At 45.3% G+C, this 15212-nt stretch overlaps 1 protein-coding gene across 3 annotated transcripts; it reads right to left on the bottom strand.

Annotated features, from left to right (window-relative positions):
- Positions 1 to 2755: 2755 nt before the first annotated feature.
- LOC118784804 (protein LYRIC-like) lies at positions 2756 to 15147 on the bottom strand. Of its 3 annotated transcripts, none has more exons than XM_036539231.1 (13): positions 14441 to 15147; positions 13161 to 13259; positions 12566 to 12653; positions 11906 to 12076; positions 10274 to 10324; positions 9896 to 10066; positions 9074 to 9154; positions 8468 to 8542; positions 7738 to 7859; positions 7399 to 7512; positions 7042 to 7146; positions 6797 to 6923; positions 2756 to 4422 (listed from the first exon to the last, which is right to left on the bottom strand). In XM_036539231.1, exons 1-13 carry the CDS (start codon positions 14783 to 14785, stop codon positions 4355 to 4357), a joined length of 1617 nt encoding a protein of 538 aa, XP_036395124.1. In that variant the 5' UTR covers positions 14786 to 15147; the 3' UTR covers positions 2756 to 4354. The 3 variants fall into 3 exon arrangements, with proteins under 3 accessions (XP_036395124.1, XP_036395126.1, XP_036395125.1); XM_036539233.1 differs by having other exon boundaries at positions 7042 to 7143; XM_036539232.1 differs by having other exon boundaries at positions 10274 to 10321.
- Between the last annotated feature and the right edge of the window lie 65 nt (positions 15148 to 15212).

Raw genomic sequence — 15212 nt, 5'->3', positions numbered from 1 at the left:
ATATTACGGTTATTAAAAATATCAATAATTTTACTTGTTGAAAATTTCAGTTAGGGTTTGGATTTGATCTGTGAAAAAATTGTATGACACCGCACTGTCAAACAGCAGCTGTAACGTTTTTGTGTTTTGTGCGAGATTAACCTGAGAAGAGCACAAACTCAGCCCAGACATATTTTGTTCATATCTGTGGCTGAGGGTTTTTTTTTTTTTTTTTTTTGGCTGGAAAATAAATATGACCTACGAGACAGTCTATCATACCATTCGAAGACATTATCTTTGACGGAAGAAACTTCTGTTTATTTCACGTATGCAAGCTGTGTAATGGGAAATGTAGGAGTTGCTGCTGCTGCTGAAAACTCACACGGTATTTATAATTGTCCATACATGTAAAGGTTATTAGTATTGCCCAGAAGTGGCTGTACAGAGCCGGACACTATGTTTGCTAAGACATTTATTAACTGGACTGTGAGCTGATGTACCTGAAAGTGAAATGACATTCTTTGCGCTATACTGGAGTTTAACCATTTTATGTGTAGTTTAGCTTGTTCAGAGAATTGTTTGTTTTGCCTCCATGTGACCACTACTTCCACGGTAACTTCGAAATACAGGAAATATGGCTATTTGATAACACTTACTGTTTACCTAGTTGCATCATAATTTAATTGGTAAACGATCATGGCGAGGCATTGCATTTTCTTAGCACCTCCCATCCCATCCCTTTTCAAAGATCTCACAGTCAGTAGCAGTGAAGGAGGGTTTACTCGTCCCGGCCACCACGTGGGTGACGTACGATAACCATGTTCCACCAGAGCGCTCACCACGCATCAGTTGCATTAGAGAGGGAGGGACTAAATGAGGCCAGATTGAGGTTTTGGGCAGAGTCATCACCTCACAGATTCATGATGTGTAGAGATCATCGTGACTCTTTCATTGGAATGGCCACCACATGTTGCTGGGAAACTTCGTTAACTTTCGGCTGACGCTGTGTATCCAACAAAATCAGACATTTGCATATAGTCAATTCAGCATTTCTGCCATGGTTATCTGCCATTTCCTCATTTAAGCACTAAACAACTAGTGTATAATCAGGTTGTTAATGGAAATTAATTCGACTATTAAGAAGTGGAAAGTAACATGTAAAATACCTGTCAAAAGTTTGAACACACCTTTATTTTTTGCACATTTTCCACATTTTAGAATAATAGTAAAGACATCAAAACTATGAAATAACACAGATGGAATTAGGCAGTGACAAAAAAATGAAAACTATCTTCTTCAAAGTAGCCAAAAATGTTTTTTAAATTAAAATTAAAATTCATACATAGACAAATGTAAACAGTGACATTGATGACTAAGAAACAATTTCAAGCATTTAAGCATAAGTCTTTTAGATCAAAATGTCTTTGAATGCATATTTCCCATTATCTTAATCAGGTGTGTCCAAACTTCAGACTGGTCCTGTACTTGTTTTGCTGTAACATGTAGCTCAGTCGTTTAGCATGATTTGAGATACAGAACCTGCAGGCATTCAGTAATCAGCCAGTGAGTGTTTCCTGAGCAGTGAAGGTTTTGAAAGAAAGATTTCTCTGTTGTTGAGCAGTGTAAGCTGACCCTGTGCACTGGCCACACTCTGCACAAGTATTCTGCAAACACACAGTCCGGTCACTTCACGTCAAAGGGCTCGCTCAGCCCCCGCTGTGGAGTTCACAGGTGAACTAAACCATCAGTCAGTGACAGCTGGATCCCCAAGCAGAGACTTCTCAAACTTTGTAACTAATGTGATTTTTTTTCCCCCATTATTTTAGAAACAACTGACAGCAGGCTGCTATCTGAAATACCTGCTACTGACTGATGTCTGCGAATCAGAGTGGAGCTGTGTGATCAGTCGTTTTCAACAGCTGTGAATAGACTCCGGTCAAAACGGGAAAACCTGGCCACCTGGCGATACCTGCATGGCATGGGCTGCACTTCCTTTAAGCTCATTACGAGGGCCTGTAGATACGAACTCAGCACAAAATGGCAAGCTTTAGAGAGACCTGGAAATCCTAAATACATACAGTGGAGTAATGATGTAGCTGCAGATTGCTTAAGGAAAATCTAAAAATGGGAGCATTAGACTGACCTGGCAGCTAAGAAAGAGAAGAATGCATGAAAATCATAAACAAACTGAAAAGATTTGTCTACATTGTGTAAATGTGGCCATTCATAATTTCAAGATCTCATGAAGGTGTGATATATCTATATATTGTAATGGATTCTAATGAAGGATGAACTATTTTCTCCTATTACTCCAACTATTTACTCCAACTGAGGCAACGTGCATGAATTGATTATGGCCCAAAAGGGTGTGCAGTGCATTTAGAAATGCTGGCCTAAGGGCCAGGACCAAAAGGCAGCATTTTCGTATACTAGAGTTTTAGCATTACCTTACCAGAGAATATTTCCATCCTATTATTCATTGCCATTATCGTCCCTTCCAATCCTTACATTTCATTTTGTATTTACCTGCCAACCCCCCCCCCCCCAATACAAAAACAAGACGGAAAAACAACAATGTGCAGATAAGTTTCTCAATTTATTTAAACAAATCAACTAAGAAATGTCATTGCATTAGACAAACTCTTACACACGATCATGACTCATGTTCCATGTTCCAGAGCAGGTAGAAACACATCAATTGGAAACAGCCAGCACTGAGTTCATGGACAGGGATTAAAAAAAAAAAAAAGAGAGAAAAGCATGATGCTTCTGGAAGGCGTTACTGAGGCTACACCAGAGGTTCGCACTGTGACGGAGCCGCAGAGGACTATGGGTAAGTGCAAATAGACAAACAACATTTCAAGATGCACGGCTCCTCGCTCCACGCCGAGACGAGGCCCTGCGGATTTCTGCTTGAGCGAAAGCCACGAAGAAGCTCCTCACTACGTGCATGGTCCATTTCGTACTATTGAAAAGGGCTATTTACAGTGCACCGTACCTGTGCCTGCCACAGCACGACCACTTCAAAATCAAAATGCCCAGTTATAGCCTGCCGATATATGTTTACTTTTGTGACACTGCAAGCATGGTTACTGGCTACATGTACAGGTTATAGCGCTTGTATGAAACTTAGGATCATACTGTAAAGCCTCCCACTTCTTGCCCTGAAAGACTGTAAAAACAAATGCACTTTATCTCAATGAACAAATACACCTAGATGCACGTCACACACGCTACAGGTTAAGGCAATAGAATTTCATTCCTGATACGGTATCAACGACTCGGACAACGTGGTTTAAAGCTGTTTTAGAGACACCCTGCCATTTACCTGTCACATCACGTATTGCACTTAAATTGATCAGTTTCCTGACAGTCAACAACAATGAAAGACAGGAATGAACGCTGTTATTCTACCATATTCATCTATGAATGGAAACTCGTAGGAAATCATATAACCTGCAGCACAACGTACTCAGAAGTCTCAGATGTAGAAAAGGCCTTCATTTCTTTACATATGGCTTGGCTTTTTCTATTACGAAGAGGAGGTTACGACAAAGAAATGGTTCAAATCAACAGACCACAGAACTAGGACAGAACCAGTTAGAAATGTTAACATCTAAAAAGGTCAGGGCACCATGTAGAACAGTAAGGAAAAAACATTCAGGAAAAAAAACACTAAGGAAAAAAAGACTGATTTATGCAAAAAAAAAAAAAAAATCTCTAGAATGAGACACTTCCTAACCTCGGGCATTCTTTGGGTAACTAGGCAGTTACCGAACGCTCCGAGCACACTGCAGCCTGTCTATGGCTGTCGCTTCCCTCTCACCCCTACGCCCTCGGCCCATCCGTGCGGTCTGGTCTATCTCGCTCCGAGTCTGGGCGTCACTACACCGCTGTACTGAGCACAATGTTGGGAAAAGCGCAGCTGAGAACAAAGGTCAGAGGTCGCGACACGCAGATTTGCTTTGCCCATACAGTTCACAAAACTTTTCACGCTAGCCATATGATTTCAAAAAATCACCATGTTAGGTTAACAAAAGTACATCTTCCAAAGCTATTTCCATTGGAACAAGAGAAAAAAAAAAACAAAACAAACAAAATAGTAATAATTTAGAATCTTGCACCCCAGCTACGCGTCAATCAGCAACATCAACTGTGGTGGGGCTTACAGTGCACATGATCAGATGCTGCCTGGAGGACCAAACCTGCCCCAGTGGGACGTTAATGCAGGCCAGACTCAGGAGTTTGATTTTTTTTCTTTCCAATGTTAAAAAAAGTAGTCATAATTTGTATAAAATTCTGTACACTCAAATTATTGCATAAACATGAATTTTTTTTCCTTTTGCATATAATTCATCTGGACTCCAGGTCAAACTCATGTTTCTCTCCTTGCCTTCTTCTTTTTGACTTGCTTTGGAGACTGCCAGTTCTCTTCGGACTTTTCTGGAAGGTAAGCAGATGATAAAAAAAATCTGTCACGGCTCAGAGAATTTAAAATCAGGTACACTCCAGGAAAACATGCCGGAATAACCTTTTGTGTGTCATCCAGCAGTTATGCATATCTTTTACGTTCATTAAAATTCTTCTGTCACCACTGTCTGTGCATAAAGCCTGTCTTGAGTTTAAAACCAATTACCACTATGGTCTTGCGGGGTATTACTGTGGCCTTTTGTAGTAGAAGAAATTCAGTAAACACAGGTTCAATCACATTCACAGAGATACAGCGTGGTCACTAAGCACGCTGCAAGCAAGGCGAAGTTTAAATGCACACATGAAATGGGAGGGAAATAAAGTGTGATAACACACACACACAAGGGGGAAAAAAAGCAGAACATTCCCCCAGGGCCCGCTAATGGCAGTCAAAGCTAAACTTTGCCTTACAAATCCATCTTACATTTTGGCAGGCTGAAAAATTAAGCTATCCTAAAAGGAAATTAAGATGCGACAGATGCAATTAGCAACACTGCCGCCAGTTATTAGTGTCAAAGATGGGGGGAGAACAGACACAAACAGGAACAGCCACAGCACTCCACAAAATTACATCGTCAGACAGAAGCAACAGAGCTACATTGTGGAAAGACTGCGAAACACTCCATTCACAAATTACAAATGACCCTTCACATTTTGAATGCACAGAATCTCATCACAGTGTAGCATCGTGGTTACCGAGGAGGAGTGACCAAAAGGTTGCTCGTTCGATTCCCTGCTGGGGCCCTGCTGTTGTACCCTTGGGCAAGGTACTTAACTCCAAATTGTCTCAGTAAATATCCAGCTGTATAAATGGATAACATTGTAACTGATGTAAGTCGCTCTGCGTAAGAGCGTCTGCTAAATGTCAATGATGTAATGTCATGTAATGTACAACACCTGCAAGGTTGAACTAGGAGCAGCATCCATGCTAAAAATACCCTTCTGCACCCTCAAGAGAGAAAATGGGAAAATATTCTCCATACAGAAGACAACGTTCCACCTCTCCCCTTGCTACTGTCTGTCAGTCGCAGTCAAATCAGTGAGAACTCCACAGCTTAAGGCAGTCGGAGGAATATTAAAACGGAAAAAGTCACTTTCGCTTTTCTTAATCTCATTACTGACAGACGGACCCAAAAATGGTATTATATAATGCACTTAAACAGACCTACAGTGGCGAGGCGGGGGAGTGTGTTAGGTGAAGCCTGTGTTCTGACCCCAGAGCAGGTCTCACACTTGTGCTGTGATGGAGGAGGCTTTCATGTGCAACTCATCTCTGTTCACACAGTGCATTCCGACTCCTTATCTAAGATAGCTACGCTCATACACCCACTGAGGCATACCTGTAAGTATGAAGGATTTAGTCACTACCACAAAAACAAAAAAAAATCTGAAAAGACATCACTTCAGTTTGTCAAACTGGGAAATTTGCATGTTTTATTACTAAATTACGTATACACATCTTTCCTATATTTTTTACTTTTGCAGTTAAAAACCATTTTTAATATTGAAAAAATTAAATATTAACATTTATGTTATTAAAAGGTAATATTAAATAATTATACTGCTATTGAGCAAATAATTGTTCAATAATACCATCTTCATGACAAACCAATACCTCTCTCACCTATTTGAACCATCAATTTGTTCTGAGAAAAAATAAACTCAAATGAAGTCTGAACTCAGACTGAACTCATCAAATTGACTGATTATCCCAACCCTTCAGAATTCTAAGGAGCAGAGTCACAAATTCCTGTGATGTCCTGTTAGTCTGCTTGGACGAGCCTGGGGGTTCAGGGTGGGTGGGAGTACTTGTGTTCGAGGGGGCAAAGTGGAGAGTGCTGGATCCATTGCAGCGTACACTGATGATGAGGCTGGGATTGCCATTCACAAAGCATCTGGAGACATCTGGTAATATTCACCAGGCTCAGAGTCACTTCCTGCCCCTGTCATAAATCACTAAGACACACAGCCCACTGGCTGGAGATGATCAGAGTGTGGAGAGGGGACATCCGAGCCGTGCGGGGTGAGGCCACCAGCCATTCATAATGTAGGAAGGAGGAGGGCATACTTTTCAAAACTGACCAAAACGAATTTGCTGGTGGGAAACACCATCTGAAACAACTTTCCTACTTTAAGTGTTTTGGGAGACTGGATCTAAGACTGCCATTTCCCTTAAAGGAAAGCTTTCTGCGTGCTTCCCCTCTCTGTGCCACAGACACCAACACAAATGCTGCGATGGAAGCGGGTTAATCCGTCTGCCCTGCGTTTTTTCCCGCCCCGGCTGTGTCTGACATGGACGGGGGTGTAACCATGACGACGACCCGTGCCCTAATTCCGCGGGACTCACTCTGCGAGGCGGGGGGCGAGCCGCTCTGCTTGGCAGCAGACTCCGGCTCCGCTGGCCTCTGTGGCACTTGCGTGGGGGGCTTCTGGGACGTGCTCTCTGGCGCCGCTGCCGGCCGCTCCGCCCTCACCTGCGCAGGGAAGGGCAGAGACACCTCCTCATACAGTGCAAGCACAAACAGGATGACAAACTACGGTGAGCGCAGAGGGACACACCAAGCCGGGGGCCCGCCAGCCAGCCACACTGACCTCAGCGGCAGGAGCTGCAGCCTGCATGGACTGGACGTTCTCCTGGACCGGTGGACTCAACTCCTCCACCTCGGCCGCAGCCTCCTTCTCCATCTCCGCCGACTCCTTCCGACAGAAGCAGGGCACAGCTCAGCGTAAAAAGCAGCAATGAAGCTATGCCGTGCAGATGCAGAGCACAGCCTGCCACTGCCCATTTCATGCAGAGGACAAAGCTGCAGGTCTGAGGTCAGTTTTCATGGGGCAGGCCAAAGACAGGCTATTCAGGCCGCAGGTCTGAGATCAGCTCTCGATATCTATCCTCCGACATGCTCTGCTGTATTTCCAGTAAGCCTGCCCTGTGCTCAGAGCTGTTTTTACCTGGGGAGCAGCACCTACATCTTCCCCCTGTTTCTTCTTCTTTTTCTTCTTTTTCTTGGATTTGCCGCCTCCCCCAGCAGTGGATTCCCCCTTCTCCTTCTCATCATCGGACCCCTGGAGGCAGAACGCAGCTGCCAATCAAACTCGTTTCTCAGAAATATTACAGGACTCAATTCGGAGGAACTGACGCCTACACTGTAATCATTCGGCATGACACATACTTAACTTTTGAAACAGTTTTGGGTGTGAATGATATGACCCGTTCGTGCGGTGAGCCCCTCACCCACACACCCACACACGCGCATACATACAGTGCATCCGTGTCTCCAGGTAACTGACCTTTATGGCCTCAGGGGCAGGTTCCTCAGGTGGGGTGGGGCTCTCTGGCTGGGGCTCCTCGTAGTTCCCCCACAGTTCAGAGGGGGCGTTCCAGTCAGAGCTGGGGTCAGCCGCGGTCCCATCTGAAAGATCAGAGTGCATGTCACAAGGAGATGTACGTCACACACGGCCCAATACCAGAGGATCTGCCTCCACTTTTCACATTCACTGTCCTGAATGATGAGCCCCTCAACAGCTCCACCAAGTGGCAGGGCTTTGCAGCCTCCAGAACCTGATGCCCATAAATGACTCAAACACCTTAACTAAACCATGGGCACGAGTCAATAAACAATTTACTGTTTTTCTTAAAGCAAATGTGGGTTTCTACAGGAGCAATTTACAAGAACTCCACCCAGCTCCTGCCAAATTCATACACATGGCTTGTTCCTTAACCCAACATGTAATCTAATGGTTTAATGCACTCGTTATCTCTACCAGCTAGGTTGTACCTTGTCTGGCCAACCACTGAAGCCTGATCATGTAGTGCATCTAATATTGTTGACTCATTATGGTTTTTTGCTTGTGTTGTACCCTGCCTCACTTGTAAGTTGCTCTGGATAAAACTGTCTGCCAAATGAATAAATGTAACGTAATGTAAATGTAACCTGCCATCTAATTAAAATGCAGGGTTAGGTGTCTGCGTGTTAGCAGCGTGCTGCTGTCAAAAACGAGCAGCTGAAAGCAGGCTTACTGAGGCCAGACCACTCGTCATCCACTTGAGGCTGGCTGTGACACTGCAGGTCTTTGATTGGCTGAGGCTCAGCAGCTGTAACACATAGAGGACAACACTACCTTCACAAGAGACTAGAAAATAGAAACATTTACACCTCACACTTTAAAAAGACAATTTTTTTTGCAAAAAGACACAGGGTCCCCCATTTCCAAACACTTCATGTACCAACACATTTTACACCCATATAAATGCTTTACAAAAAACTTCAATCTCCCCGTAGGTGTCATTACTGGGTTCATAAATTAATAAACTGCACCCTCTAGTGGTGAGATGAGTTTGCTCAGAATTTGTATTGCAGAACAGGTGACTTTACATTACATTCATTTCCCTAGCAAACACCTTTAACCAGAGTGACGTAAAAAGGTTTGGAAATGTTTGATATTTACTCAAGCATATCAGGTTAGGACACTTTCTAAAGCCTACAAATGCAGTAACCTGCTTTGTAGCCTGTTGCCTTCCAGTCAGTAGCCCAGCCCTCACCTCCATAAGCTGTTGGTAAAATAAATCGAAGGATGTGTATACAACCGCAGGCATTAATGATCAGCTGAGTAACCAGTCAATTACCTGTGGTGTTTAACCCCAGTGCCTTGAAGGAGACTGGACTGAGGTCAGCCTTGATCCTCCCATCCACGCCGCTCCAGGATCCTAACACAGATCAGCCCGTTACCAAAGCAACACTCCTTCAGTGAACACGCATCAGCCCAAAACACAGTGCAGGGACAGAAGCTACACTCCCAGCACAAGGCAGGCTGACATACTGGACATAGCCACTAAGCCACTGAGGGGTCTTACTGGAAGCAGGTTTGTATTGACAGCTAGCCTGCTCCCAGTATGACCTGGAATGGCTCAGTTACTAAACACTGGGAGTCACATTTCTACCCATGCAGTGGCTGCTATTCTCACAGCTGACATTATGTTGTTCCCACTTTTTGACCACCAGTCATATCAGTAACACTTATCCAGGCTACACTACCCATTTTAAACATTCCCTGGCTGTATGGAATGGTCTGGGCATTTAGCCAACGCACAAGTGCACAGTCTTACGGATATATTAATCATACAGTATATAGCTGATGGAAACACAGTTCAGTTTTATGTTGGAATTTTATTAATATTGATGGGAGAACTGAAAAGCTTCACATTCTGAAATCCATTAAGGTTAAGTGCATTTCAAAATTTCAGGGTTTTGGCTCTGGGAAAGCCTGACATTTAATTCTACCATTGCTACGGCACCAGTTTTGAAAATAGCACAGCAGTTCATCATGGCGAAGAGAGATTCCAGAATCCAGTCTTAGCATGCTAGTCAACTGTGCTCATGCAACTGCAGCAGACAGAGTACAGCTCTACCATGTGATAAGTGGATGCAGCCGCCATCATCATGGGTACCTTCCATCTCCTGCCCCCAGGCGGGGGGCTCCGGATTCCTGTGCCCAGCCGCTTTCGGAATGGTGGTCCAGTTCTCCCCATCGGAGACAGTCATCTGGACCGGGAGCTTCATGGCCATGTCGTTCCACCCTCCTCCGTTCACCGCTGGAACCTCAGTCCAGCTGGCCGACACTGAGAGACGGACACATTCGTTGGCCAATGAGGACACCCGTTGGGCTAGGCAATACTCACAGCTAAAGTCACTAATCTGGTATCTCAGCTGAGGAACAGCTGTGCACTGGATGTTTCATCCAGTGTTTCTTTAAGCCAATATTCACCAGACACTCAGCGGAAGAATAAAATATTCACCACTCGATTGACATTGTTCAGGAGCATTACCTTGAGATATGATGGCTTCTCCCTTCCCAGCTTTGACACGCAGGGGTTCTGCTGGGGGTGAGAGGAGGGATAACAGTGAGAGGAGAAAAGCACAAGAGAGGACCCTGAGATGCTTTCCAGGCCTGGTCTGTTTCTTGGTCAATCTGCTCTTGTAAAGGACAGACCCTTGCTAATTCTCGGGGGGGGGGGGGGGGGGGCTTACCTACACATCCCTGCACATGACAGAAACTATACTGGACTGACAATTAAGACCAAGGGGATTTGTCCCTAACAAAACACAACCACATTTTCAGTAAAAAAAACACTAATGCAACCAATAATTAATATAAATTAGCATATATTTGTTGGTGTAGTAATGCCATTGACACGTATTACATGTAAAATAAATGTAAGAGAACAGGGCCTGGCTCAGGACTGTTCAGCCAAGGAACAGGGGCACTGCCTGGCACAAACATTTACGACTGTAAATGGCTTTGTTCCTCCTTTTACAGAGAACAGAGAACAGGTCAGGGCTACCTCACGTGGCCACACAGTGCAGGTATCATCTGACTCAAACCAGAAATGAAAGAATTGGCAAAAGGTGTGGCAGACACCACATTCGTCCCCAGACGATCACACTCCGTGCTGCTTAACCGAACGGCAGAGGCCCCCAGGCAGCTGGCTCCGAGCAGGAACGTGCGGTGAGGGATGGCAGTAAACACGCGCTCCCTCCCTGGGTCCAGAGCTGCGCGAGGGATGACAGTAACAGCGAGCACTCTCCCCTCGGCTCGGGGCACGGTGCGAGATGGCAAGCCCCCCCTTCCCCAGGTCACACAATCTCAGGTGCCTGTATTTATAGCAGTCGCAGACAAGAGGGACCACAAGCGTACAATAACACCCCTCCCCCAGAGGAGCGCTCTCCTGCTGCGTGCCAAATTAGCAATCTGCTCGCCGGCTATGGGGTAAGGAGGCAATACCTGCAAACGTCGGGAAAATAAATACAAATACAACGCTGAGCACGGGAAAGGTGGGTGATCGGCCCAAGGAGGCCACTTGGTCATCTTGGTGACGTACTCCGGCGGCATTACTGCCAGCATGAGGGCGGCCGCTGACGCAAACGGAGATTGTGCTGGGCGAGGCTAGCAGCAGTGTCTGGTTCCCAGAAGGTCTTTCCACGAAATCTGAGTTTCCGTGCTTCAGAGAGCGCCCAGCAGGGAAGAATAATTGCCCAGCTCACACCGTGAATGAGGCTGCTCTGGCAGTGGATGCACAGCTTTCACCCTGACGTCCCAGCGCTCAAAACGGCGGCCATTTTGATCACCGTGTGTCAGAAACAAGCTGGGGGGAGCATGGCAGTCTCTGTCAGCCTGATCAAGTTATGACCATAATGTGTGTGTGAGAGAGACCCTGAGACCCTGAATGAGTGAATGAATGTGAGTGAAGCTGAGAATGAGAGTGGGAATCAGGGACTGAGAAAGAGAAAAAGTACAAATTACAGTGAGGGAGACTGAACTCACTCAGTGAACAGCAAGTATGAGAGAGTACAACACTGAGCGAGAGACGGTCAAAGACAGACAGACAGAGACAGAAATGGCCAAATGTTTGTCAGCAGTATTTGCTCAGTCCTACAACCTTCCTCCATAAAGATCTCACCTTTGCTCTTCCTCTGGGCCGCTGGTACAGTGGCTGTGGCCTTGGGCTGTTCCACTGGACTGCTGGCTGGGGCGTCCACTCCCCCCGGACTGCCCGAATCGTCGCCAGTCTGCTTGTCCTTCCTGCGCTGCTGCCGTTTCTCCCGGTTACTGATCTTGGTTTCCCAGGCACCTGACAGACACATGGGCTGGGGATTAAGTGGGATAATGTGGCCTCACAAATACCTGCTGCTCTTCTTAGCAATAGAAACAAAGCAATCCTTGGGAGGATGAAGCCTGCAAATGGACTGTATTGAAAACTAAAGTAGAAAAGCTATTATGCTTGACAGTAGCTCTCACCCAACTTAGTTTACATGGTAAATTATGCTGCTATCAAGGATATTATAAGGTTGCAGAGTGCATGTTTTTTATTTAATATGTTTGGCCAGAGAAGAAACATGAAGCTACACAATTTGTATGCAACACACCAAGGCAGAAAGGAGGACTGTCAGTTATACAGGACTTGTGACTCAAGAGCTAAGTTTAAATCCATAGTTTAGCATTTTACTGTAGCACAATTAAGTGATGAACTTAAGCAAAAATGTAAATTGGTTTTATAAACGTGGGAGATCTTAAAATGATATACACAGTACTCTTAGATGGGGCCTGAACATAAAAGTACCTTCATCAGGTTCTTTGCCATCAGATGGCGAGACTGCCTTTGGCACTTGCTTTGCCTCAGTTTTTGGCTTCTTCTTGTTCTTCTTTGTCTGCAGAAACAGCTTAGATGTAAGGACATGCTTATGGCTACATTTTGCTCAAAAACCTAGCTGTTAGTTGAAATCCCTTATGGGAAATTATATGTACTAGAATACAAATCTGATAAATAAGCTGCTCATAAAATGGGGTTCTCATTGCCTCAAATGCTGTTACTATGGGACCAAATGACTACTGTGGAGAACCAAGTCGGTAGTCCAAACAGGGAACTCCCAAGTCAGCAGGAGGTCAGGACTTGCTGCATCTGCATGTTCAATGGCAACCGGACACTGCCAGTTGGCCCTGCCAAATCACTGTCTTTTCAGGGAGATCAGAGATGCAGTCATCCCTCGTCTACTTGTGCGGGAATTGGAGAAATACAGCCTCACTAAAGCTTCACAGGACGTAGCTTGTGTCAAACGCCTAAAGCGTTATAAACATAGTTTCTTGGAAGTGGTCGTTTGTTTAAACTCCCACACTGATAGCAGACATTCGTCTACCACCGAATAAAACGCACAGACCTTTTCAGCCTTGACCTCCGGTGACGGTTTCAGATTCTCCTCTGCAACCTTAACGTCCTCCTGCAGCTCCACCACAGTGCGGCCGTTTGGCTGCGGTTTCTGTTGGGCAATCAACAGAGACAAATTGCGTCAAGGTTAGATAAAAATGATATCATCATTTGTTTTAAACTATCTGCGCAGCTCTCTGTACTCCGTTTTATTTGAATGCACTTTACATACACACTCGGGCGGCCAAATTAATTTAAAAATTACCGCAACACTTGAAACCGACTTCCAGAATTACTGAACTTTACAATTACAGCCCTTTAAAAATGTCGTGATTATGTTCCACACTGTCTGTCCTCAGCCGAACCAACCTACTCTACTTCAGACTCGAGAAGCAAAAGGAAACAAGCCAACTTGCTTGCTAATGGTAGCTGGTCACGGTTAAATAACTTGCAGCATTTTGTAAACGACATTCCTTAGGTGAACGGGCGACATACTAGCCGACATTTCTCACCTGTACGCGTAAGGCAACTCTTGACGTAGCCAGACAGCTTTGCAACTAAGCGAGAAGCACGAGCCTCACGACCTACAAAGCTAACGTTAGCCAACTGCTTACATCCAGTAATCTGACAGATCTAACAAAGATATAAATCGATAAAGACTGCAATACCGTACTTAAGAGACTTAGATATCATGTTAGCCAGCTAGTTATTTAAAAGCATACCTAGTTACAGCTAGTTAGATCTAGAAGTTAAATCTCACAGCTAGCTCAAGTTATCTACCTGGCTACCAGCGAGCACCAAAGCGGTAGCTAAATGTCGATTTTAAGTTAAGTAGGCAGTTACCTAGCTATACAAAAACAATGGTTTCTTGGCCGTGCTAACTAGCTAGATACGACTGGCTAATTAGCTAACCCTATAACGGTAGTCGTTTGCTCGGGCTATTTCGCTGGCTAGTTTAGCAAGCTAGCTAGCCACTTTGGCAAACTGGGTTTAATTTTAGCTGGTTGCTTAAGACAGCTAGCCAAATTGCGTTTCCAGATAATGAATACAAAACCAATAAACAATTATTCTACCGTTAATATCTGAATCAGTCGTTTTGCCATTACATTTGGGTGGTTAAACCTAAACCGCAATGTCGTGTTTTTTCCAGTAGCTAATCTATGCTAATCACTAGCTCTCAAGTTCGATAATGTTAGCTTGCTAACTAGCTATCGTGCCTAAAGATGAAATCAGCGCAGCTAGCTAGCCACCGAAGGATACTGGCCAGCCGGCTGGTTAAAGAATGACACTCACCTTCTCTGTGGGTTTCTTTTTGATCTTCTTTTTCTGCTCTTCGGTTTTGGCTGCTTTGTTCAACGAAGCCTTCGTGCTTTCGTTCCTCTCTTCAGCGGCGCTGATCGTCCGCTTCTTTCCCCCGAATATCCCGCCGCAGGCCGCGGCCCACAGCGCGACGATAAGCAGCGCCCCGAGGAGCGCTGTTAAGAGGATCACCCAGGACGGGTACAACTGGGGCTCCAGACCCAGATCCACCCCGAGCTCGGAGCGGAGCAGGCCCAGGCCGGAGGACAGCAGCTCCCGCAGACGACTAGCTATCAGCTCGGCCTGCCGAGTCGCTACGTCCTGCCAGCTTGCTGCCATCTTAAACACTGAATCTGACAGTCGCAGCTAACGTTACAGTCTTAGTAACGTTAGCGGTAAGGAAGCGAGCAGGGGGAGGTTCAGTTTGACAGCATCATCTCTACAAGGGAATAAAGACTGGATCAGTTAGCTAGCCAGCTCATTCATACGGCTGGCCGGCAAGCCTGCTGATTTCAAAAGGAAACCTGTAACTTCACCGATCGCCTCTGCTCGATGGTCCGTTTCGGCGAGTTGCTCCCGAGATGGTTGTCCGGTGTTGTTTGCGATTACAAGAGAAAGTTTCTCGGCGAGTATAACCACCCCCCCACAGGACTAGCAAATCGAAAGCGCTCCTAAAGCCCAGGCAGCTCCTCGCTTGAGACTCCTGCTTGAAGATTAGTGCAACGTCACCATTAAAATGGACGGGATGTAGCTCACTAGCTAGCTA

This window comes from Megalops cyprinoides, chromosome 10 (assembly GCF_013368585.1).
Source record: "Megalops cyprinoides isolate fMegCyp1 chromosome 10, fMegCyp1.pri, whole genome shotgun sequence".
In the NCBI taxonomy this organism is placed as follows: domain Eukaryota; kingdom Metazoa; phylum Chordata; class Actinopteri; order Elopiformes; family Megalopidae; genus Megalops; species Megalops cyprinoides.
This window is presented reverse-complemented; position numbering and strand designations above follow the sequence as displayed.

What these genes read in the sequence shown, in the direction of transcription:
- LOC118784804 (XM_036539231.1), bottom strand. Translation starts at nt 14,785, where the DNA reads ATGGCAGCAAGCTGGCAGGACGTAGCGACTCGGCAGGCCGAGCTGATA. An exon ending in GGCCCAGAGGAAGAGCAAAG is followed by an intron (nt 10,325 to 11,905) that starts GTGAGATCTTTA and finishes TCTCACCCCCAG; the next exon opens with CAGAACCCCTGCGTGTCAAA. An exon ending in ACTGGGGTTAAACACCACAG is followed by an intron (nt 8,543 to 9,073) that starts GTAATTGACTGG and finishes TATGTGTTACAG; the next exon opens with CTGCTGAGCCTCAGCCAATC.